This window comes from Vanessa atalanta, chromosome 17 (genome assembly GCF_905147765.1).
Source record: "Vanessa atalanta chromosome 17, ilVanAtal1.2, whole genome shotgun sequence".
In the NCBI taxonomy this organism is placed as follows: domain Eukaryota; kingdom Metazoa; phylum Arthropoda; class Insecta; order Lepidoptera; family Nymphalidae; genus Vanessa; species Vanessa atalanta.
Window position 1 is genome coordinate 6,748,594 of NC_061887.1, and position 26,373 is coordinate 6,774,966.

Below are 26,373 nucleotides of genomic sequence, written 5' to 3' on the forward strand. Positions count from 1 at the left end.
GAATTTTTGCGTGCGACCCACTAGTTTTATATATTTGATGATTACATGTCAAACCCGTATTCCGATAGGATTGATACTCCAACTGTCTGTATAATTACTAATTTATATACTAAAATATATTACAAATTTGTGTACGGTTTTTAATTCTACAGACATATATTACTAATTTCTTCATTAGCGAATATAATCGATAACAAAGCCGTCCTGGACCTCCCACGCATCATTAGCATCCATTAGTACGAATTATAAATTTACATTCTGTAAGTCCAGTGAAGTAGTAGATTGCATATTCTGTTAAACGCCTACAATGATATGCGGTTTTACTTTAATACGAATCTTTCAGAAATTTAATTATGCTTGCAGGAAAAACCTAGACATCAGATCACTTCCCCTAGCATCATTGCCTTGAGTATAATTAGCTGAATTATTTTATAAAATGCGCACGAATAAAATTTACTAAATTAATTAATTAAGAATAAACTACATGGGTATTAACAAACTAATTAATTATACTAAATGACATCTCATATTTTTCTTGCTAAATATGCGAGGTTGATTGTAAATATTGACAAATTTTCCCGTTTGTTCGTTTGTGTAATGAGGTTAACGAGTTACGTCGATTGGCGAGGTTTAGTCCGCAACTAACTTTGCGATTGAATGAACTGTGAAATGTAGATTTTCATCATAATATGGCCAGATCTCCGTAATGACAATGTGCTCATGAACGACACCGATCGCTCTGACGGATCATTTTGCTAAAAAAAAACAAAGGCAAGGAAGAGAGACATTTATTGGAGGACTGTTTTTTAATTAAATGTATTTTTTATTTTAGTTTAATTAGTGAATTTATGATTGATACCACACTTTGGGTATGAAACGATCGCCTCCTGACTATTTCTATTCATATTCAATTTTGTAAATAATAAAATAGACATAAAAAGACCCGTTCATTTTCTTTCGCCGGTTCTTCTCAGGTCAGAGTGTTTTCTTTTCCGAACGGTAGTGTTTCATTTGACTATCAATAAATAAGTGTGATGCTTCTAAATTGAATAAAGGAATTTGAGTTTGAGTTTAGATCGCATAATTGAACAAGAATTAATTGAGACTATTTTAATTGTATTTAATATATAATATTGATCATCTGTTTTGTTTTGCGGTAGTCGTCACTTTTTATACCACATATATATATATGTTTATTATACATATATATGTATTTATATCAGACCGAAACTTTTTCTTCAAAATGTTTCTTAATTTGTTGATAGGTATGATCTTAGAGTTACACTTACGTCTTTGTTTTATTCAAGCTGCTTGACATTGAAATTTTTTTAATCTAATTAATAATTTAATTTCTCATCGGTAGCAAGTTTTAATGAAATCAATAAATGGATATAAAGTTGATAACCGAGAGACATTTCCTTATAATTCGTTTATCGTAATTATCGATGTTAAAGAGTCTTTCGTCTTAAACAATTTCACTTGAGGGCCGCTTAATTATATTTGAAAGAGGAAAATTATCTTAATTATTTTAACAAAGCATACTAGATCTACCCCACGGTTTCACCTGTAATTAATTTGGTTTAAATACAAACAGTTGAATATTTATTGTCAATTAAATTTACTGCTTCGTTCTTAAAGGTCTTAAAATCAAATAATTTATACTTTCGGTATAAAAGGACCGATACTTCCTGTGATTAAGCATTCGAACAATTAAAATCTCATTTAAAGCTTTATTAAAACGGGTTTCTGTTTGAAATGGCACAAACGGAATATCTTGATATGGGTATAATTCTATACGTGTGTGTCGATTTTGGTGCTTTTTTCTTTCGTGATAATGTAGGTGGTTTAATTTTTTTTTTAATATGTGTTTGGAAATTTTCAGCGTAAAGAGACACCAAACGTTCATTATTACATGGATTTTTTACTCGACGACGTAATTGTAAAGCTTGATAGTATTTAAAATCTTTGGCAAGTACAAATAGGAATTGAAAGAGATTAATTTGCTAATTAATTATAAATAAATGATTTTCGATGATAGATTTAAAAATGAATTTCAATCTGGCTTACTTTCGTAACACTGATTTATTCAGATATTCGCATGGTAAGAATTCATCAATCGAATTGAATTGTTTTTAAGCGTCAATCAAGGGATATAATATGATGTTATGTGCCTTACTTTAACAAAGATCACTCACTACTCAATATTCTATTAAAGAAAACATAGCAAAACTATAGATGATATTAGAATAACCGATAATTATAGTAGTTTGCCAGTGTATATTATTTTTGTACGTAAATGTAAAACATTATTTCGTTCTCATTTTTAATTTTATCAAAAAATATCATAAAAAATCAACTTCAACAATCAACGCTTACAATTAACGGTGACAAATGATTGTTGACATTTATTGTTTGGAAAATTAAACACATTTAATAATATTTCAATGTCATTGACCTTGTTTGTTTCTCGTTCTTTCCTCACACTCTTAAACTTTTTTGAAATAGTATTAAATAATATATTTTCCTAATGGCAGAAACATGTTCGACAAACTTTACTGACTAAACATAAAGTTGAAATACTCTACTTACTAGTAACTTATCTACATTTTGTAGAACACCATTAGAATATATAAAATATTAACTGTGACCGTGACTTCGTGCGCGTTTGAATTTAATAAAAAAGCGTGACTTTGTTATTATTTTACATATAATTCTATAATAAAAGTAGCTTAAGTTACTGCTTATTACATCAGCTATCTGCCAGGGAAAGTCCCGTCAAACTCGGTCCAGCCGTTCCAGAGATTAGCCGGAACAAACAGACAGACAGACAGACAAAAATTGTAAAAAAATATATTTAGGTATATGTACCGTGTATACATACATATGCATTTAGTAAAACGCGGTTATTTTAATATTACAAACAGACACTCCAATTTTATTATATGTATAGATTAAAAAGTCATTGAGAACGTAGGCATCTACTTACATTATAACTTTGAATGGATATAATAAAGGTTTTATTTCATAATATTTATGGTGTGAACCGTATCAAGATCCAATCCAATCCAACGTATAGCTTGGAAGATGTTAGTAAACAAACGGGCAGATACAAAAACTTGCTTTGTTTAAACTATTTTAAGAACAACAACATCTTGATGGAAGTGTTTCTCTATCCATCGGAAACTTAATTTATATTTTCGAGGGAAAGCCAAGAGTGAATGAAGTAAATAGAAACAAATGAAACCATATTTTCTAGAATAGTAAGCTATGTCTATTTTTCAGCTTAAAGTCAATAATTCTGCTTTATTTATGAGTAAAATTTTTACCAGGACATTGTGTTTGGTTTGGTTTGTAATAAGTTACTTCGCTGCATCTTCAGTTCTGTTGCGGTTTGATGACTCATAGAGCCGGTGCAATTACAGGTACACGGGACATAACATTTCCCATGGTCGGTGGTGCATTCATGTTGTAAGGAATAGTTTTACAGTGATCATTTCTAAGGGCGGTGGTGACCAGTCCCTATCAGGTAAGACGTTTGTCAGCCTGCCTGCGTACGGCACGAATAAAACATACGTTAGAAGAAAAGTGAGTAGCAGTTGATCATGTAATTATTTAAAAGAAAAATCCCGCTTATAAAATGTATGCCGCAATAATATGTATGCCGTTTCGACTTACAAGTGAAAATCCATTCTAAGCGAGATGTATAATTGTATAAAATGATTGCTTTTGGCGACAAAACATTTTCAAAGTAACTGCTTATCACTTGCTCACCATTTCAGACAATGGTTAATAACATAAACGTAAATATTAGCCGCATAGTACTACGACGGAATTCTTGCTGAAAATTGGATCGCATAATTTCCATATAAATTTTATATGTAAAATTAGGCCGGAGCCGAAACGGCCTAATTTTACTTTTATTAAATTGAACAAGCTGTAGCTAGTGTGTTTGGCTGTGAAAGATTATTTATTCTTATCACAGATTTAAAGATTTTTTATTCTTTTCACAAAAAATTTTTTTTTCTTTGTTCGTCGGAGGCAAGGCTTTTCATTCCCAATGTGAATGCAAAGTCATTGGTTATGAAATATCCTTTAGCAGACAAACGTTCCTTAAAGATTCTTTTAAAATTTATAATTGAATTATTTCAAATACAAATAAATAAACAAGTTTCAATAAAGAACACGATGATAAATAATGAGCGAAACATCAAATACAAAATTACAAAAGTATTATATTGTGTTCTGCTGTCCATAGTCTCTGCAAATGGTTGTAGATACCTGCAGTAACAATTACCTAACAATGAAGATCTCAGACCGACTACGGGTGTTAGTTACTACGTGTTATCGCAAGAATATTTTTCTTTATGACAAAGGTAGAAGAGAAAAATAGGCCACCTAATGCTATGTGATCACTATAAATAATAACGTTGTAAGAAATTGTAACTATTCCTTACATCGCCAATGCGTCATCGATCTTGGCATAATAATGTAGCATCGTTTGCCACTGAACCATCTCGGTTAATTTTTTTTTTTTTATTGATTTGAATATTATTTAATACGAATACAATTCATTTAAGTTTTAAGCACAAATAGCACAAGTTTTTAATTATTATTTATGTGATTTTCTACATAATGTAACATATATTTGAGTGTTATAAGTATAATATTAACTGTTACTTAGTTATATGAAGTACATTTGATTTGAGTTTTCCTATAATTGAAAGAGCACACACAGATACAAATCTTATTTTTTATGTGTAATATTGTTAGGGATATTAAGAAAATTAATGTATTTATATATTTAAAAAGTTACAATAACATGTCTGTTTTTTTATATATATTAGTCACCTAAATGGGACCACCACGTGTGGTAATTGGTCACCACCTCTCATTGACAATGGCGCTGTAAGAAATATTGACTATATATTACATCGCTAATGCGCCACCAATCCTGGGAATTAGGATGTTATGTCCCTTGTACCTGTAGTTACACTGGATCACTCACCCTTCAAACCGGAACACAACAATACTGAGTACTGTGGTTTGGCGATAGAATAACTCATGAGTGTGTGGTACCTACCCAGACGGGCTTGCACAAAGCCCTACCACCAAGAACATCTAGTATTAAATGTGTTCACATTATTTTCGTTTCGAGGTTAAATCGAGTTCCATTAGTATACATATAAAAGTGTGAGTGACATTCTCATCACGAACTGAATTCGCACCCAGGGCACGGGGCAATTTACATTTTCTTCAATTTAGTCAACTCCGACTTGAATTTCTTATTGATTCACTTAATCGGAAACATCGCAACATGCTTAGGAAATCAGTGATATGAGAATTAAATCTTTTATCGATATTTTTAATTAGATAAGTGACATCTTATTATATCAGAGATGAGTTTATTTGGTCTTATAGTCCATTTTATCACGTTTAATTAATTTATCTAAATGTAACAACAAAACTCGTTGATACATCAGATACTGAAATATAAATTCTAATACATAGTTTAAAAAACTGAAAAAATACACGATAGAATGAAATTTAACGATAAAAGAAGGATTTTACGTAATCGACAGGTAATACCAGTATTTTTTTAGGGCGATCCTGGCCTGGATGCTAGGGCATTATTCTTTTTTTTTTGCTAATGTTCAAGTTTATCATGTATTGTAAAAAATATCCTAAGAATTCCCAAAGATACAAAATAGACAGGTCAATGACTACAAAACATTAAGCCATTGCTGTATATTAAATTTTAAACAAATAATAATCATCTTAATAGCGTTGGCGTTGGTATTGTTACAGCCTTCTGTAAATATGTAGGATGTGCTTAATATTATCAAATATAGTTTATTAAATATATCCTGTGATGAAAAAATATTGCCGTCACGCGACGCACTTTTGTATTAACATTGATTATTAAAAGAATTTATAATGAAATCAATAAATACATATTATGTAGTTAAAAAAATATGTGTGTATGTAACATATATGTGTGTATAATGATATATAAATTAATTGTATATATATATACATTAATTGTTTTTTTTTAATTGTTTGTAATGTTCATGATGCATTCTCGTTTCAAATTCAAATTACAGCGATTGTAAAGAAGTTCTACTTTAACATTTAATATAGTCATTTATAAAATAAATATCTGTTTCTTATTATTCGCGCAAAAAAAGGCAGTAGGTACTTAGCGCGGACAATGTAAAAATCATTAACATTAAAATAGAAAAAATAATATTCGAAAAAGACAATTACTCTACTGAAATGGCTCATGCAGTTCAATAAACGCCAACGCGAAACAAAGTAGCATATATTTTCATAAAGAAATTAAATTCAAACGAAACAACTAATTGAACAAATTTTAGCCAAGAGTATAGTCAATAAACTCAGTAATTCAATGCACTGAATACTTATTAAGTTTGAGATCGTAACTTAATATAACAAACGATTCAAAGCTCGAGGATTACTTATGTTATTGATTCAGTAATAAAACGCTGTGTTTTATCATGGTCCATAACTTTTGGGGAATAAATACGCAATTTGGGCACATTTATTGTTCGTTTCGTGGTTAGTTACCTGCCTAGGTGCGGCATAGCTCTAATAAATTGTGGTTTGGCTGTCACCTCAGAGTTCTATTAAAATGGCATTTAATATGCTTTATAGCACAAATTGTAAGAGTAGTAATAAAAAGAAAATCATATACAATCACGTCGTGAGATAACAGTACTTGTTTCAGAAAAATATAGTGTTAGCGAGTAGACCTAGCTTCTAAAACGGTGTTACGTCATAGGATGTCATAATTAATTATATCACATTATTATATATCCATGCGAGCCGACCTTAACACTCAATACCGCCAGAAACGCAAGGAAATTTATCGAAGTACCCGCAAAGATAGGAGGCAGTGGGCTGACGGTATTGCTGATCGTGCTCAATAAGCTGCAAACACCGGTAACTTGAAGGACTTGTACAAAGCCACTAAAATCTTGGCAGGCAACGGCAAGTCAAAGAAGAAGCCACTGAAGGATAAAGATGGTCAGTTCGTTGTAACGTCAGAAGGGCAGCTACTACGCTGGCGTCAACACTTTGAAGAGATCTTCCGTTTGTCAGCTGCTTCGACTTCGACACCTGACGCACCGCAAGTAAGTTCCCCACCATCCCGACTTCTCGACATCAACACGAAACCACCGACAGCCTCTGAAGTTGCGGAGGCAGTCCGCTCTTTGAAAACAGGCAAAGCACCAGGACTCGACCTGATAACTGCGGAAATGCTACAAGCTGACTTATCCTCCGCCGTCGACGTTCTGACGCCTCTTATGGAAAGGATTTGGACCGCTGAAGAGCTCCCTGATGATTGGAACAAAGGTCTCCTTATAACTGTTCCTAAGAAAGGGGACCTAAGCCTATGCGATAACTGGAGAGGTATCACTCTGCTATCGATTCCCTCTAAGGTTTTCTGCAAGATCATCCTGGATAGACTGCCGAAGGCCGTGGAGCCTTTTCTACGCAAGGAGCAGGCTGGTTTCTGGAGGAACCGCTCATGTACGGACCAGATCAACACTCTACGAATCATACTGGAGCAGGCATCAGAATGGCAGAGGGAGGTTTATCTAACCTTTGTCGACTTCGAAAAAGCCTTTGATACGTTGAAGTGGTCTAGCATCTGGTCCCGCCTCTTGGAAATTGGAGTGCCGCCGAAAATAGTCCGTTTGCTACAATGCATCTACCACAAGTATTCTTGCAAAGTAACTCACGACGGCCTCATATCGGATGACGTTGCAGTGCACGCGGGTGTTCGCCAAGGCTGCGTCCTATCGCCGCTACTCTTCTTAGTCGTTCTAGACGGAATTTTGCTTCGCATCTTAGAACACAGGCGCCGCGGCATAGAGTGGGGATTATCCAACGTCTTGGAAGACTTGGATTACGCTGATGACATATGCCTGCTGAGTCATACCCACGCCGATATGCAAGCTAAGCTAAACGATCTAAGTCAGGAAGCGGCAAAAGCAGGGCTTAAAATCAACATCCGGAAGACCAAGGAGATGAGAACTGGTCTGAAGAATCGCTCACCGTTGCTGATTGGCACAGAGGCAGTGGAATGCGTCCACAAATTTACATACCTCAGGAGCGTCGTGTCAGAGACTGGTGGAAGTGAAGAGGACATCGCTTCACGGATAGCCAAAGCCCGAACTACCTTCGCGCAGCTGAGACCTGTTTGGCAATCACGGAAACTGACCCGAAGAATTAAACTTAAGATATTCGGGTCCAACGTGAAATCCGTGTTGCTTTACGGGTGCGAAACGTGGAAGGTTACAAAGAACATCTCACGCCAAATCCAAGTTTTCGTCAACCGCTGTCTTCGTCGCATTCTCGGTATTTACTGGCCCGAGACCATCTCAAACTTAGAGCTGTTGGAGAAATGCCATGAGAGCCCGATCGACAGTCAGATCAAGCGTCGTAAGTGGAGATGGATTGGACACACGCTCCGAAGGGACCCCGACCATATTCCCAAACAAGCTTTGGACTGGAATCCCCAAGGGAAAAGAAAGCGTGGCCGTCCCCGTCAAACCTGGCGACGCTCCGTTTTGGCAGAGGCGGCGAGCATCGGAATGACGTGGAGCGAGGTGAAGGCTGAAGCCCAAGACCGATCACGATGGAGGACATCTGTGGACGCCCTCTGCCCCATCTAGGGGACATAGGACATTCATCATCATTATATATGACGGCGCATGGTGCGCCATCTTGTTTATTCATACTGGATGGAAAAGAGTGAGAATGGGAGTTGAACGACGCTCTAGTGAAGCGTCCGCGTCGCGTCGATGGTAGCGCGGCAGCCATCTTGAATCGACAGTTACATTCAAGATTTCCCGCGCACCACGTATGCGACGAATCGCTAATTTCCAACATTATCTTTGTTGTTTTGTAATAAATTCAGTGATTTATGTGTGTTTGTGTATATGATTTATTAACGAATCGATATTGATGACTATTGTGAATATACCTGTGTAATTGATTTGTTTAATTAAAAACTTACTAAATTTGTGGATCGTTCATATATAAAATAGTTTGAATATACGCCCACTTATCTTGAATAATCCTGATATTGAGAATAAAACGTCTATTTATATAATGATTATCATCGAAACTGTTTTACATTATTATTTACTTAAAATTACTGTTGTAATTAGTTGTTTAATCATTTGTTAAACTTTAATTAATACTATTTTATTTGGCACAATATTTAAGACTGGCACAAAAAATTTACATACTTTACCTGTAAATGAATAAATATAAACGGATATATACGTCAAAGATAAGTACAATTACCTAGTACCTTACACAACCGTAATTACAATGCACTCTCGATTTTTTTAAGTATAGAGTAATGTATATATGTAATGCTGACTTATGACCATTTGAACGATGATTTCTCTAAATAGTACCTTCATCTAGTTTCAATAAATTACAATCAATCAGTATATATATGTCGGAGAACCACATGGATAGCCATCTAAACAATTACTATTGTCGTCCGACATGTTGATTTTACTAATTCAGTCAGTACGCACGTCTGGCGCTGGTGTTGTCGCAATACCAAGAGACCAAATGCCTCACTCAACAAAGGAGCATACACAGACAGATATACCATTAAAGCTTTATATTTCCATTTTTGGGCTGTGTAACAAAATACGTGCCAGTCTTATCTTTTTTACAATTGACGTCTCTCCCAAATGACAACCTTTGATACGTTAATCAAATTGTGTTAATATCATTCTAATAAAATTCTATCACCTATATATAAAAAAAATATTATTTATTGGTAATAGATATCAATAGTTTATTAATTTGCTTTCCATATTTTTCTTCGTTTGTACATACAGAGGTACAGACTTAAAAAAATCACAACACGGAATTTCCCGTGAGTTAACATTAGTGACGTGACATTAACATTAGTAAAAAGATAATTAACGCAATTTTATCTTTTTTTTTTTATCCGCTTACTTAAAAGTTTATTAGCTATTGTTTATTATTATATATTTTTGTAAAAAGTTACATAATAATATTAAATAATTATAAAATATTATTTTTTACTTGCCAACTGATCGAAATAAGATTGAGGTAAGGCTTATTTTATTCGTAAAAGTCACAAAAAAGGTTTTATTAAATGTAATCTGTTGTAAAATAGATGTACTCATATATATAAAAAATAATTATAAATCAAGTTTACGTTTAAGTACGTTTCAAGATCTCATAATGATATCTTGAAACATACTTAATTTATAATTAACCGTGAGAAAATTACAGTATTAACATTTTTGGCCCTATACTGAGAAATAAAAAAAAAAAAATTACTAATTAATTATCATGTAATAAAGACAACTGCTTATAGTTTTGAATATTGTGATTAAGGAGTATTTATATCTCAATATATTTCATTTCACTTTTCGTCTGAAATTTTTCTGCCAAAATTGGAAATGTATAAAAATGATTTTTGGCGATTTTAGGATACAATTTTGTGCTTTTTTAATAGGTATTTTTAATATTCTTTTGATTAGATTGACTAGAAGACATTATGATGCACAATTCTATGTCATTAACGTTGTATTTATTTACGTTCACAATCTTACAGGATTGCAATTCCAAAAAAACATCATTCTCAGGAACGTCGGTACGTGATTTTCGAAAAATGGGATTGTAGGTAGGAACAATATTTTCGATATGGAAATCTAAAATTTAAAGATAGAAACAGGAAACACCGACGACGAAACCCCAATGCAAATACCACTAATAGCGGTAAAAAGTCTCGACTCGAATAAAAGATTTACCAACGCATAGATGATAAACAAAAACCAGTACTTATGTATTTTTGTATAAGATTTTATGTTCTTAATAGTTTTCCATGGAACAATAGTCGTCTCATATCGGAACACAGCATTATAAGGCATCTGTTTGATAAAAAAAAATGACCTTGTTTTTAGTTGTGATAGTAAAAATGTGTGTGTGTATTATATATACGGGAATGATTTAACTTTCAATGTATGTATGTCTTCATTTTTTTGTAGAAGTTTTTGGATTAATGTGCTGTTTTTTTTTTACGTTTCTGCTTTCTGATTTTCTTTAAAGATAAATAACTTGACAACGGTTTACAAACTGCTATATTATATGTTGATTTATACGGTATGCAAACATTAATATTATTTTGATCCTTGTACTACGTATTATAAAATAATAGTTGCCGAAATGAGGTGAAAATGATTTTGATCGTAAAGCACTCTAAAGTAGTCTAGCAAAACACGTCTGGTGTTATTACACCATCTTACAGTTCACTCAATCAATCCATTCAAATCCTCGTCTTCCATAATCTGTTATATTAATATTATTAAATTCTAGTTGCTACGCTCCAATGTAAGTTATACGTTAAGTAACGTTATTGAAATTGGAGACATCTATTGATTTCATATTCACATCAGCATTAGTTATATTGATAATTTTGAATACTTCATGCAGACCTTAATAACCTGTCAGTAGATATGATTGAAAGACTGGAGAAATTGAATTAATATCATATCTACGGTTCGACTAAATTACATACGTAGTAGTCCCTAGTTGAAGTGAATATATGGAAAATGTTTATTCCATTAATAAAGTTGTTTGAACTTGAATCGATTCAGGTTATATTGTGCAAATGTCGCACTGCTGACCCAAGACCATCCTTCTCAAGGACATCCATAATTACATTTATTTTTATATTTATAAATGTAATTATGTTATTTTGATGCACTGCATTTAATTGCCAGGCAGAAACACAATCTAAATTTTTGGACTGAGAATTGATCAAAATTTTGCATTGAACTCGAAGACATTCATTGACCTGGTGTTTGTCTTTGTTGAGTAGACTTCCTTGATGTTATTAGTCTGCATGAGATTCTGGATTTATCAGCTGAACTTAATTATATTTGTCCATAGTCTGATCATGTCTATTATAGATCGCCACATTTGGTTTGTATTCTAGAATCTCCATACTGCTACGGATAATATAATTCGGATTGGTACATTGGACACACATGTAACAGTATTTCATTCGCCACAAGAAGAAATCACAACATTGTTTTAGTATTGCCGAGCACGAGATTTTATTAAATTTTTAATGATATTTTCTTTTGTGTCCGTTGATCATGTGAAAATTTCAAAACGTATCAGTATGACGCAAATCGTTATAGGATATAAATTTTTGGGATTGATTATCATTTTATTTATTTAATGTTCAGATAAAGCGGGTAATCGCTAGTGATTTATAAAAACTAATTGGCACGTTGAAACTGAAATGCTCGCCCAGCTTGAACCCACAATCTACGGTTAAGATTTACGTGTTCTAGCCAGTGAGCCAACTTAGCTCGTTATTTATCTGTATTATAAATCTGGCCAATTTACACGGTTGAACTGACTAATCCCAGCAGTCGCCATTAAGATTTGATAATAATTAATGACGAAGGGTCTTTAATCCATCATTTAAAATCAAAATATACTTTATTCAAGTAGGCTTTTACAAGCACTTTTGAATCGTCATTTAACAAGCTATTTAAAGTAAAGCTACCACCGGTTCGGAATGTAGATTCTACTGAGAAGAACCGGCAAGAAACTCAGTAGTTACTCTTTTTCAACGTATAAAAATACAGTCATGTTAGTTAACATAAATTTTAATTTCAGGTTCAACTCTAAGGAGCAATGACTATAAGTGTCTACGTATCAGGCAAATTTTTGATTAATAATAGCCATATAGAATGAAAATAGGTGGTTTAATTATCTTATGTTATATTCATAAGTATACACTGTATACATACATATTATATAAATATACATGGCTATCGACACAATTACGTCACAAAGTATAAGATAATCTATACTAATAATATAAATGCGAAAGTAACTCTCTGTCTGTCTGTCTGTCTGTGTGTTGCTCTTTCACAGTAAAACCACGGCCGAATTTGATGAAATGTTTTATGTTATAACGCAAGCTTGAATTCCAAAGAGTAGCTAACTTTTATGCCTAACGACCTGAAATGCAAGCGAAGCTGAGAGCGACAAATAGTATTTTATGTTACACTATTCTGCTATTATTTTTCGCTTCATTGTTATCGCTGTTCGAAATATAAACATACTGAGACTATTTTTATTTTATAATGTAGGCGTGTGTAGTTGATAGCCAGAATTTTAATGTCGCACACAGCCACATGCTTATTATCGTACCTTATACGACCGTAAAATTGACACTTGTCATATGTTTTTAATTTAAAGCGAATTATACTATACCCTGTACAAGATAGCTTGATCTTTTTGACAAATATAATTTTTTTTGATCGACATAACTTTGCAATGACGGACATAGAACATATTTTCTTAATTGAATGATTTTAAAAATTTAAATAAATATACATATAAAACAAAACTTCCTCAAGATTCAAGCATTGTCCGAAAATTTTAAGACTTTTTCTATTATATATTATCGCTTCAAAGTAAAATTTAAATGGAAACACTGAAAATAATAGACGCTTGTACAATGTTACATTGGTCGGACGGTAGGGGCGCGAATAACAGGCAGTAACTGCTACAAATATCGATTACAAAAATCCTTATTAAAGATCATATCATGTCATTGCGCCGCCTACCTTGTGAACTAAGATTTTATGTTCCTCGTGCCTGTAGTTAGAATAGCTCGCTCATCCTTTAAATCGGAACACAACAACATTAAGTATTGCTGTTTGACGGTAGAATATCTTATGAGTGAATGGTACCTACCCAGACGGGCTTGCTTGGATCGAATAGCTATTTTATATTTTAAAATGAAAAAGTTCACTTCAAATAGAAACCTCGATATATACCTGACAAGAGTAATATTTCTTATTTTTATATTAAAAAATATTGCCGTTATTAGGCCCGTTAGTCCTTGGTCATATGAAACCAAATGATAAAATATATAAATCATTTTAAACCGAGCTTTTCTGCGAATCCACGAAATGATACGAACAATAAGATTAACCGAAACACAATAATACTGAGTATTGCTGTTTAAAGGTAGAATATCTGATGAGTAGCTGGTACCTACCCAGACAGGCTTGCATAAAGCTATGTACCAACCACAATTTACCTGGTACTAAAAATACCAATATCAATGACGTAAAGGTCATTTAATAATTAATAATAATAATTTTATTTTTTTATTCAAAAAAGGAACAATGAAAACATGTTGGTTGTTCCAAATAATAAAGGTTATGCCGTTTTAGCACAAATATATTTATTATTTTTAAAATGTTATGGCAAATTATATAATATGTTTAAATAAAAATGCACTTTAGCCCATTCAGTTAGGCCACAAAAATAAATTTGATTTTATTTTCATCCAATGGTACCAAAGAAGAAAGAAATTTTTGAGTTTAAACTGTTATTTGGCTTAAAACTAGCTAGATTTAATCCAATCATACTACCAGGCGAAGTTAAACACAAACTTATAAAATATATTAAAGTTTTCTTAAGCAGTGCTGCGTTATTCCAACACATGGGGGTGATGCTTACTTAATTCAAAGACTAAGCCTCGAGGTTAAAAACGTTATAAGTGCAAACGATTCTGTTTTTAGCACATAAGATTTTAAAAGAAAGGCAGATAGAAGCAACAAAACGACGCGTCTTTTTGTTAATACGTCAAAAGTGATACAATTTTAGCTAGTGTTGACCTATTAACAAATTAAGAGCCGAGATGGCCCAGTGGCTAGAACGCGTGCATCTCAACCGATGATTTCAGGTACAAGGCATGCACCACTGAATTTTCATGTTCTTAGTTTGTGTTTATAATTCATCCTGTGCTCGGCGGTGAAGGAAAACATCGTGAGGAAACCTGCATGTGTCTAATTTCAACGAAATTCTGCCACATGTGTATTCCACCAACCCGCATTGGAGCAGCGTGGTGGAATATGTTCCAAACCTTCTCCTCAAAGGGAGTGGAGACCTTAGACCAGCAGTGGGAAATTTATAGGCTGCTAATGTATTAACAAATTTGTAAATTATTACACACACGGCCGGGAATTTGGGTTCGATTTTGATTTTGTATTTGCTTTTGTTGTTTTAGTATAATATTCTTGAACGCTGCATCTGCGTTTTGTTTCATAATCTGAACATAGCAGTGTAAAATAATTTTAAATATTCTCTGCATTGTCACAACAAATTGACGTATGTCATAAGTTGTTGTTAACTAATTAATATGAATAACACCTTTAACCCCTATTTTATGCAAAATTATATTTACAGTAAATTTTAGCATTTACGAAAAATATTCAAAAATATATGAAGCTTCGCGGTTAATAAATCTCTATAACATATTTGACACAATTTTTATGACATTCGAAGTTTGACGTGTCGAATTTATCCCACGAAGTGGTCCAATACATTATTGTTTTTTTCTTTGTGTCGCTACCACAGAGTAAATCAATCAATGAGCTCTCAATATTTTATCTGAATAACGTTATTAATGTTGCAATCTACAAAACTAACTCGGTTTAATATATCCTTATTTTATTATTAACACAAAAGGATTGACGATATTGGACAATATATGTGAAAATATATTTATAGATCAACATAATAATAGGCACTCATCAAAACAAGAGTTCATCGAGATCAAATTAAAGTGATACTAGTTGTCGCCTGCTGTTTCGTTCGCGTTTGAGGAGTTTGTCATAAATCAAGCTGTATCAAATTTCGTCTAATTCAGTTCACAGTCATATTTATAATATTAGTTTAAACATTTAGAAATCTGAATAATTAGTTTGTAATTAATCTCTAAATTATTTTTTAAACTTGAACTACGTCGTAATGGGTTTCTTATTAAAACAAAATAAATAAGAGTAAAATACCGTAAAGTAGAATTCGTACCTATAGGTAGTTTTATAAGATTTTTTTATGTAGGTACGTCACATTTATCTATCTATTCTTTCTCCTTCTTGGTTGTACTGGATGTAATCTATTTATGATACGCAAGCCTTTTAATATTGTAACAATCTTTTTCACATTTACGTATAAGGTTTTCAATAAATAAATAATATTTATATCAGAGAATAACTTTTTCATAAATGAACAGGTTTATTTATTAGCTATGCGCGGTACTCGCGGTAAATTTTTATTATTCATGACTGTTTCTGAACGTGCCAACAGCTTGCAGGATTGGCTGATGTTTATGATTACCGCTCCGTTCCTTAGGGCCGTATTGTAAAGTTATATTGGCCATAACGTTATCAATAAACGGGCTATCTACCAAAAAATATTTTCATAAGTTTCGAGACTAACTTAGACATATATTATAAACTCGTGACCTTACTTATAGATTTTGAACTTCGTATTCGATAAAATAAATCTTCAACGTCTTTATATAGCATTTATTGTTCAGATATTTTTACACTAATATGGTAGGATTTTGTATAATCCCGTCTGGGTAGGTACATACTACTACACACATATATACATACTGCTGCAATACTAACTGTTGTTTTGTTCCTATTTTATGGGTACGTTAACCGGAGTTTTATAGGGACGAGGGGAATTAAAATTATAGTTTCCAAGGTTAATGGCGGAATGGCTAATATTTATTACAGTGACAATGAGCAGTGGCCATCAGGTGGCCGTTTACTATCAATTGGCCAATTGGCCATTCAGTTTATTCATATGGAAACAAAATCACCTATTTACCGTTTTTATAATTTTTAGCCTATGTTACTTACTGTATTAATATAATGTATATTCTTATTCAGGTTGTCTGGCGGCACCCGTAGCACCATACGGCCCCATTACCCTTACTCAGCTCGCTTATAACCCGCTGATAATACATGGACGCTACACGAATTTCTCATATTAAACATATTTTAAAATTTACTTTAATTCTGAGTGTTATTATGAAAACGTTTTAAATTTTCACTAATGACATTAAAATTTCACAGAATTTTGTTAATCGTTTTAGACGACTCATCTAATATCAGTTAAACATTATTATTATTTATTTATCAAAACTGTTCACATATTTGACGACCTACGTGGTCGAGTAGTGTGTACACCGGTTTTCATGGGTACGCCACTCCGAGGTCCCGGGTTCGATTCCCGGCCGAGTCGATGTAGAAAAAGTTAATTAGTTTTCTATGTTGTCTTGGGTCTGGGTGTTTGTGGTACCGTCGTTACTTCTGATTTCCATAACACAAGTGCTTTAGCTACTTACATTGGGATCAGAGTAATGTATGTTGTGTTGTCCAATATTTATATTTATTAATATCTGATGAGTGGGTGGTACCAACCCAGACGGGCTTACACAAAGTCCTACCACCATGTAAATTTTATTTCTTGTAAATCGTTTAATAATAAAAAATTAAATAAATGAATAAGTCAATCTATTACTTTGGTCACGATATCTGGCGGTAATAACAGCGTTGTATCTCAATAGGAATAATTGCATTCCGGGAATTTTTCAGTATCAAGCTTTTGTATAATATAATAGTAATAAATGAAATATAATAAATATTACACTTTTTACTCATTAATTGCTCACAGTTCTATTTCAGGCGTTTTAAATATTATTTTCAGTATCATTGTATATAAATATTATATATCACTACATGTTATAAAAAAAGTCTCTAAGATCTCTAAAACTACGCAACGGATTATGATGCATTTTTTTAAATAGATAGGGTGATTTAAGGGTAAGTTTATATGTATAATACATTTATAATATAGTAGAGAAACATATATAATTTTAAAGGTTTTTACAAGCCTCTAAAATTAAACCACATTAGTGTGATATCGTAAATAAACACTTGTTTTGCGCTTACATTGCAACCGCTGGCTAAACCCTATCAGATAGATCAAAATAATGTACTACAGTATTATACACCTTAATAAGGCTTATAAAAAAGTCTGCCATGGTATATGTCTATCTATTAGGGATAACCCACGATAACCATTTTATATCCTTTACTTTTTACGAGAAATAATGGCTTATTTATGAGGTGATACTAAGCAATACAGCATTAATCCTTATTGTGCATTTAATATAGATCAACACGACCTTTCACAGCATGTAATTATAATTGATATTTTCGAAGATTATACAGATTTTAAATGCAGGGACAAAGATGGTAGTTTGTATTGTCTAACGGCAAAAAAGCTGTGAACTTTGTATATAAAGATATTCTGTAGTATAATTTGTAGCATCCTGCGAAGTGCGAAGCCGGAGTGGGTCGCCAGTGTATTATAAATAGTTATAAAAATCTATTCGTGACAAAGGATGTATATTTATATATTGAAACTTACTTCTACAAATCATCAAGGTGTTCTACGTAGAGAGGATTAAAGTGAAAGTAAATTTTACAGGAGATCCGATTAAATTTTGAAAAAGAATCTAATATAAAATCTTTGAGATATTTTATCTCAATAATTTGTCACATAAAGTTTGAACAAAAAACTATTTTAGGAGGGTATACTTGTAAGATTTTTGCCTATTAAAACACTTTTGCCTACTATATACCTCTAAGAATTGTAAATATACATAATGTATGTAATAAAAGGGGTGATGTTTAGTTACAACTCTTTAGTTGACCTATATGTATATGTAATAAAAACAGTGACATTTGATAACCAACCTTAGGAACTAAGTAGTTATGTCCCTCGTATCTGTGTCTGTAGTTTAACTGACTCACTTACAATCACTTCCAAAAGGAACATATTACAACATACAACAATTCAAACTATTGCTGCTCAGCGGTACAATTACCACCAAATCAATAATTGCGATTATTATTAAATATTTTCTTAGGCACAAAGTTAAATTAATATTAAAAAATAATTAAAATGAAAAACTGTTAGGTAAATATTATTATTTATTTTGTAAAACGAATAAGAAGTTCACGTTTGTCTCTATAACAGTCCGTGTTAAGCGGATGCAAAACCTTGTCCGATATACATTTTACGTATGTTGGTTGAGTAGTTAGTCTCCTCTTAACTTCTAAGCAACATTCACCGGCTTAACAATAGCCCATGTCTTTATTTACTGTTGTATTATTTCTTAATTTATTGGCTTGTTTAATTACAATAAGAATATTCCTGATGTACATTATATTATTACAATACTATAACTATTCTCCAGGTAGTTTTCTTCTACTGAAGGACGTATAGTCCGTATTGACTTTACTATTAGTATTTCTATTAAATAATGTTATTATAATAATATATAAATATATATATTAAATGATTAAATAGTATTCATGGAACAGTGACTACTTAAATTTTTGTATATATTTAATTACTTATTGTAAATAATTCTTAATTATAACTATTTCTAGTTCTTAATTATATATTGGTAAGTACTTTATCTTAACAAAACATTCAAATACAATACATGTCCACAGATTTATTTTTTAACAACTACTACTGACGACGTAAGTAATTAGCGACGGTGTTATCGCTCGCTTGTCTCGTCGATCGCAGGGGGGTTCTGAGGTACAGGCATTCGGGGATCTGTGAGATGTTCGCGACGAAGCTCTTGGTCTTTATCACCTCTTGTCGCAGAACATCTAACTGGCTACCTAGACTGCCGATGTTCTCTTCCAGCCCTCTTATGTCAGGTTCTGTCTTCTCCCATTTCGTGTCTTTCTGCCCAGGGTTGGCGTTAACTGGGATCTGCGACTTCAGTCTGCATTCTAGTCTCTCCGGTGAAGTCCCGCTGTTGTGAGTGGTGTGCGTAGATCTCCGTGTGGTTTCACAATTCTTATGGGGCTAGATGTTGCGGCTCTTCCCGATTCATTTGATACCAAACTTGGGGTATCTACGATGGACCGCTTCCCAGATATGGCTCGCGGGGTTGAAGTAATCCAAAGGTTAGGGGAAGGCTATTGAGATGGTCAAAAAAATTGTTGAGGGTTTATTTAGCTGACATTTAGGGATTGGTAGGGCTGTATTGAGCAGGTTTTTTTATTGAGCCCTCAAGCGGGATGTTTAATTTCTTTTCTTTGGGTAGGCTCCACAGTAGAGTGGGGGTGGCTTTTTAGGGGTGGGGATGAATAAGGTTTTAAAAACGGGATGTTTTTGAAAAGGACTTAACGCTGCTTTAAAAGGGCCCTTGCAAGGAGTTTTGGATAATGGGAAGGTTGCCTTACTTCGATCCTCACCTTTGCAGCCCTGGTCTGCTTCACTGCTCTTTTGATGAGGCGGAGTCGTCAGCTTATTTCGGTGCTGGTGGCGGCGCCCTATACGTCTTTAAGACTAGCATGTGTGTCGTAATTTTAAGGTTACCGCTTGCAAACGGCATGGTTTGAAGGATATTATTATCAAAAGATTCATAAGTGTGTGATACACACCTATGAATCCCACGTAATTTTTTCACAGCGATCGACCCAAAATTTAAATTCCTACGATTTATTCGCAGAGCCGATGTTGTCTAGATTTTGTAAAGGCGAGTAGTGATCTTTTTCCCTATGTATTAGCGTAAAAACAATATAATAAATAAATAGCGTTAAAACAGAAAATATAATTCCTTTTTGATCACATAATATATATTTTTTAATCTTTCCGTATTGTATCTATTTAATTAATTACCTGTAATCGAGATATAGTCGAAAAGTTATTGAGAATTTTATATATAATTAAATTATATATATTTTAGACTAGAAATGGTAACAGAGGTTTTCATCAGGTTTATTTGGTATTTGTGTATTTTTTTTTTAATATTCTTATCTATTACATTTTTTTTTCAAGTGATATCTACTTTTGTGAAGGTAAGCTTCGTTACGTAACGCGTTACGGCGCCAGTGTGTCTGGCTTCCCTCTTTCTTACGCATACGGCAGCGGTAGACAGACTCCTTCTTTCCCACTCTACACACACACTCTACCCACAGTGATAGCCGTATTTCGGAGAGACTTTTTTTTTTAATTATCACTTCTGTCGGGCGTCTCGAGACGCATACGTATGTTTTATGAATAATAGCAATTTCGCTTTTTATTATATTTAATTTATTTGTAATAAAAAAAATGTTTATATCTAATATAGCATGTGTATGTAAAATCCAATTTTTATTTATTTACATCGGTTACAACACGATCATGATTATATTTCGGTCTAACATCTGCATTTTTGGTTTAGTAGAATAGGAAAACGGCTGAACGGCAGCGATTGCGTTTCAATTTGATTGCGATAAAGTGACAATTTGTTAGTAGGATCGAAACTGTGACTTTTACTTTTTATACTTCCATACTTATTACATGTTATGATTATTGTTATAAAAGTATTACTTATATGATATCTATTGGCACACCTTGGGTGTGAAATAACATGACGGGCTCTTATGACATCCCGCTCCCTCTTAGCCGTTTTATACTGCCTTGTGAATTCGGAGCGCGTTCATTATATACAACGTTACATATTATAATAGCAATAAAAAAACAAATTTATTTTATTAATAAAAGTCTATTTCATTCCATATTTATTTTTCGGTTTTCTTAATAATTCAATTTAAGTTTTCATTATTCGTTTAAAAATATCCTTAGAAGAAATATTTTATTGTTATAATAGCAAAATACAGACAGCTCAGGAGAATAGATATCTGTTCAGGATAATCTCCGAATATTGCTTGAAATTATTCGTTATATGGAACCCAGACAAAAGGAGCTCAATATCGGGTTTTCAACAAAGAACTTATTATTCTATGTATTTTTTTAAGTTCAATGACATGTACACAATAATTAAGTACGAACAATTTATCATAGCACTTATTTAATTTATATAATCGAAAATTACTAAAATAATGATATATATTTTTTACATTATTTATAAACGATAAACATTGCGTTATTTAAGTAAACACGTTTTTCTTATACATTATCTTGTTAATTATATTTTTCAGGGTGAGATTTAGTGCATCATTTATATTCCCAAAAAACATTTAGTTCATCCTTAGTTCGTTGTTATACAAAAAACGTCGTCGTGGAACGTAACACTACACGATGTCGTGTCGTTATTTTATACGATACACGACTCTATAATGCATTGCAGCACGGCGTCGCAACGTACAAAATTGTTGTAGCCATAAGTGTGATGCCTCACAATTTTATTAACGTTATTAACATTTAATAAGTATGACTAATGCTCCCACACTAATATATATATAAATTTATATGTGAACTGGGATATTTACAATCAAAGGATTCGTTCGTTGTTTCAATAAACTTTTCCATTATGATAATATAGTTACGGGCAACATTTTTAGTATAGGAAATGAATATTTACATTAAAAACACATTTATTTAGTATTTTGTACTTAGACATAATTAAGATCTATGACTAGATTCAAATTCGCCTTATTCCATAATAAATATAAACACTCAACATGTTTGTCTTAAACAATTAATTACATATTTAATTCATATTCTAAACCCACTTTACTTTAATTTAAACTTGATGTAACAAGAATTTATGGCTATGTTTTTGTTTCATACAAATTGTTGTAAAACATAGGCCTGCCTCTCTTGAGTCCTCCTGTTTCAAGGAACCGATGTTTTTGCTCTGTAACAAAATTATAAAATTTAATTTGAAATATTCAATCATTAATGTGGGAATGTTAGGTGTGTGATTGAGAGGTACAATGTGAGAGCGAGAGTATAATAGTGTAATGATGACAAAGACAGCATGACAGAGGATTATGTAGGTGTGAGCGAGAGGGAGAAAGAATAGACATGATGGCGGCACGACGTATTGAGGTGTAACGTACTTTTTTGTGAATTCGAAGCAAATAATATAAATTGTGGTTAATTTGTGGTTTCTTTCAACCCTATATCCCACATTAATAATAATATGTATATGATACTAACATAGTATATTGCTCAACGTTTGTCGCCTACCGGTGTAAAAGTCTTGAACCTTTCGACTATTGTCTTAACCATAGCTTTTCCTTAAAAATGGAAAAAAAGTACTACACTAAGTACACTAAAATGTACTACGCCGACTGCGAAAAAGTAGGTTTTCAATTCGGTTGATTTTATTTTGAAAACAAAATTTACCGCTTTACCGTTTGTAAAGAAACAGAAACAAAATGGTAAATTGATTGATTTGATTTTTTCGTATTTCGTGTTCGAATTAAAGTTCGAATCTAAGGTGAGGTAATTTACTGCTTCAATCGTTTCAGTATACAAAGAATATATATATATATATCATAACATTTTTAATTTTACGTTATTTTATATGTAATAATCATAATCAAATTTATATCAAGGCTTCTATTTGAGAAAAATAATTGAAATATTAGTAATTTTCGACAATTGAAAAATATGAAATCGTGCCTATACATACGTATTCAAACCATCCGAATGAGAAGCTTGCGGTGGCGGCCACCGATGAAGATGCGCACGCCACATCATCTGTCTAAATGTCATCCGAAACTGTCTTGACATGGAACAGTACAGCACGAAATTAATAGCTCCATTCAGCAATGCCAGCGCGTCCATTAGCTCGCCGAACAAATCGTAGCATCGCTTGAAGAAACATCGACCTAATGCTCCACTCAGAAGGCCCAAAATCCCTTGCGGCAGTTCTGTCACCAGAAATAATAGCAACACAGCTACTAACATCTTCGTCGTTCGATTTGTTCTTTTGTCTCCTTTGCATTGACGTTTTAATAACTTGTCGTTTGTAGGACAGGTGTTGTAAACTCGAATCTTTTTCTGGTGTTCATTTGCGCTGTATACTTCTCTTATCAACCACAAGCTAATCACTGTTAGTATAAAGCAAGGTAATAGCTTTATAACCACAGCGTGTACCCAAAAGTTTATCTGATACAGCTGACCTTCTTCATCCGAATCTACGTGGTACAGTATCATGGGTCCATTCGGTTCTAGCACGACAGCTGTGTGGATATCGAATACCTGCACGAAATAATAAAGAAAATATTAGTTATTTACGGTGCACATAACTTCAAGTTAAGGCTTGTCAATTGTTCAATTTATAAAACATTTATTGGTCGTTAGTCAGTTTTATTATATTTTCTAATACTTTGGACAGTGAAAATATAAAAATACAGTTTTATAGCGACTAGATGTTTATCAGAATCGTTTCCATATTAATAGTACCATTTTATTTTTATTACATACAGCATCGAGTAAATAAAATATAAAGAGATGTAGAACATTAAGGATATTGTGTGTAATCAATTGAAAAGTAATGTATAAACCATATTCGGATCTTTTGTTATCGTTAGTATCGTTCTTCTACATTTTTATACTGTATTTTTAAGTGACATAAAAAAGGTAACACAATCAGATTATTAAAAAAAAGTTTCTTTATTATTCAAATTTACTATGATGTCCTTTATTATTATATTCTATAACAAGAAATAATTACAATCTATAAAATATGTCTATAATCTATTCTGCGTAGGTAGTTGATTTATTATTCTTTTTTTTCAAGAAGCAAAGCCTTTGATCACCAGCAAGATATTAAGTAGTAATATTCTCACATACAATGTAGACAAAATAATTAAAATAATAATTATCTTATCTCTATCTCTATCACATTCGTTGAGATTTTCCAGTGATATAACAATACAATACGACCTTGAAAGCCTTTTATAATTCAAAATGCTTCTCAAATAGCGCTTATAAAGTATTATTTGCCAGACAATTCAACGGAACATCTCAAACGATAAAGGTAGTATAATAATATATATTAGTCTCGCAATATTTTAGATACTGTATAAGGAAATTTTATCTTTAGAAGCGAAATAAATCTTCGATACTTATACCGCGTACACGTTCAGAAATAGGGTAAGCGCCGCATAATATTTAAATTTAACTATGCTGAAATTACGGACTTGATTGGAATTACATTTAAATTGCGAAAATATCAATGTTAAGGAAAACTATGAAAAATAATCAGATATCAATTTCAATTACATCAGGCAACACACACAACAGCGTTTTGCTCTTGTTTAATCTAGAACATATGTATATTTTATTTATGTTTTAAGTTTTCTTTCTTTTTTATATACTGGCACGTTACATAATAATTAGTACAGATTGAAACATGTACTCGATTACGGACAACATACATGGTCGCTTACACAAAATGACGTTAAAAATTACAAAGATATCAAAGAGCAATGGAAAGGAGAATCGCAGGTATAAGAATAAAACTAAAAGACAAACGCAGAAGACATGTGTTATTAACAACGGTACAAGAGATAAAGAAAACAATTGAACGACTCAAGATTAAATGGTCTGTAATAGAAAGGAATGGACACATTAGAAGGTGACAAAAAATAGAGCCATACAACAATATAATAGTTACCAATGGAACAAATAACAGAACGAGGACGACAATATTAGAGATGGGATGATGAAATCGTTGCGGTTGCAAAACAAGGACAAAGGTAACGTAGGGCAGAAAATAACGGAAACCATTTAAGGAGGCCTCTGCCCTTAGGGAAACAGTCAAATAGAACAGTGGTAACAGGTGGAACAAACATGTAAATCTTTGCTCAGTCTACAATGCGACTATATACGAAAGCCTTTTTTAATTCTAAAGACTTCTCAAATAGCGCGTACATAGTATTATAGTAGGATACAATTCAATTGAACATCACAAGCGGTAAAGGTAATTTTATAAAATACTTTAATTTTGCAATATGTATTTTAGATACCGTATAAGGAAATGTCATCTTAAGATGCGAAAAAAACATCGATTCTTATACCTGATAGTACGAGAACTATGAGAATTTAATAAAATAAGGACTATAATTATAATTTAAATCGAAAACTATTATTGCCTAAGTTTTTTTTTTTCAATGTAATAATATTATTTATTTCCAAAATTAATAAATGTATTAAATAAACCATAAAGATACTTATTAAAATATGTCCATAACCGCAAGAAATATTGGTTTAGTTACTTAAAATAACATTAAGTTACTTTTCTTACTAAAATATATTATATTACTTAGTGTCGCTCCCATAAACATTATGAACGAAGATAATGAAAGAAGACGCTAATTGCGTCTTCCTAGATAGCAACTAGACCAGTAACTTGATACTTATTTTATAAGAAAAAATATCTTTTAATATTTATATCTCAAAAATATCCACAATAGGCTATTTGACAATGCGAAAAATAATGTGTCAATTATTGTAATCAGTATTTATTATGAGTTTAGAAATAGTTATTTATTAACGAAAGTTGAAAATAATAATTAATTTATTCAAAAATCCATAAATAAAAATGCATTTTTTTAAACGTTTGTCACGTGACACATAACGCTCCTGATTGGTCGGGCTTATGATGACGTCACTTGCTTG

General features: G+C 32.4%; 1 protein-coding gene across 1 annotated transcript in view; it reads right to left on the reverse strand.

Annotated features, from left to right (window-relative positions):
* Nucleotides 1–22,552: 22,552 nt before the first annotated feature.
* The window catches only part of LOC125070460 (G-protein coupled receptor dmsr-1-like), a 52,982-nt gene continuing 49,161 nt past the window's right edge, over nt 22,553–26,373 (reverse strand). Inside the window, exons 6-7 of the mRNA XM_047680346.1 lie at nt 23,378–23,949; nt 22,553–22,594 (exon numbers count right to left, since the gene is read on the reverse strand). Coding sequence (XP_047536302.1) covers nt 22,573–22,594; nt 23,378–23,949 — 594 coding nt within the window. The 3' untranslated portion in view covers nt 22,553–22,572. The remainder of the gene's footprint in view (nt 22,595–23,377; nt 23,950–26,373) is intronic.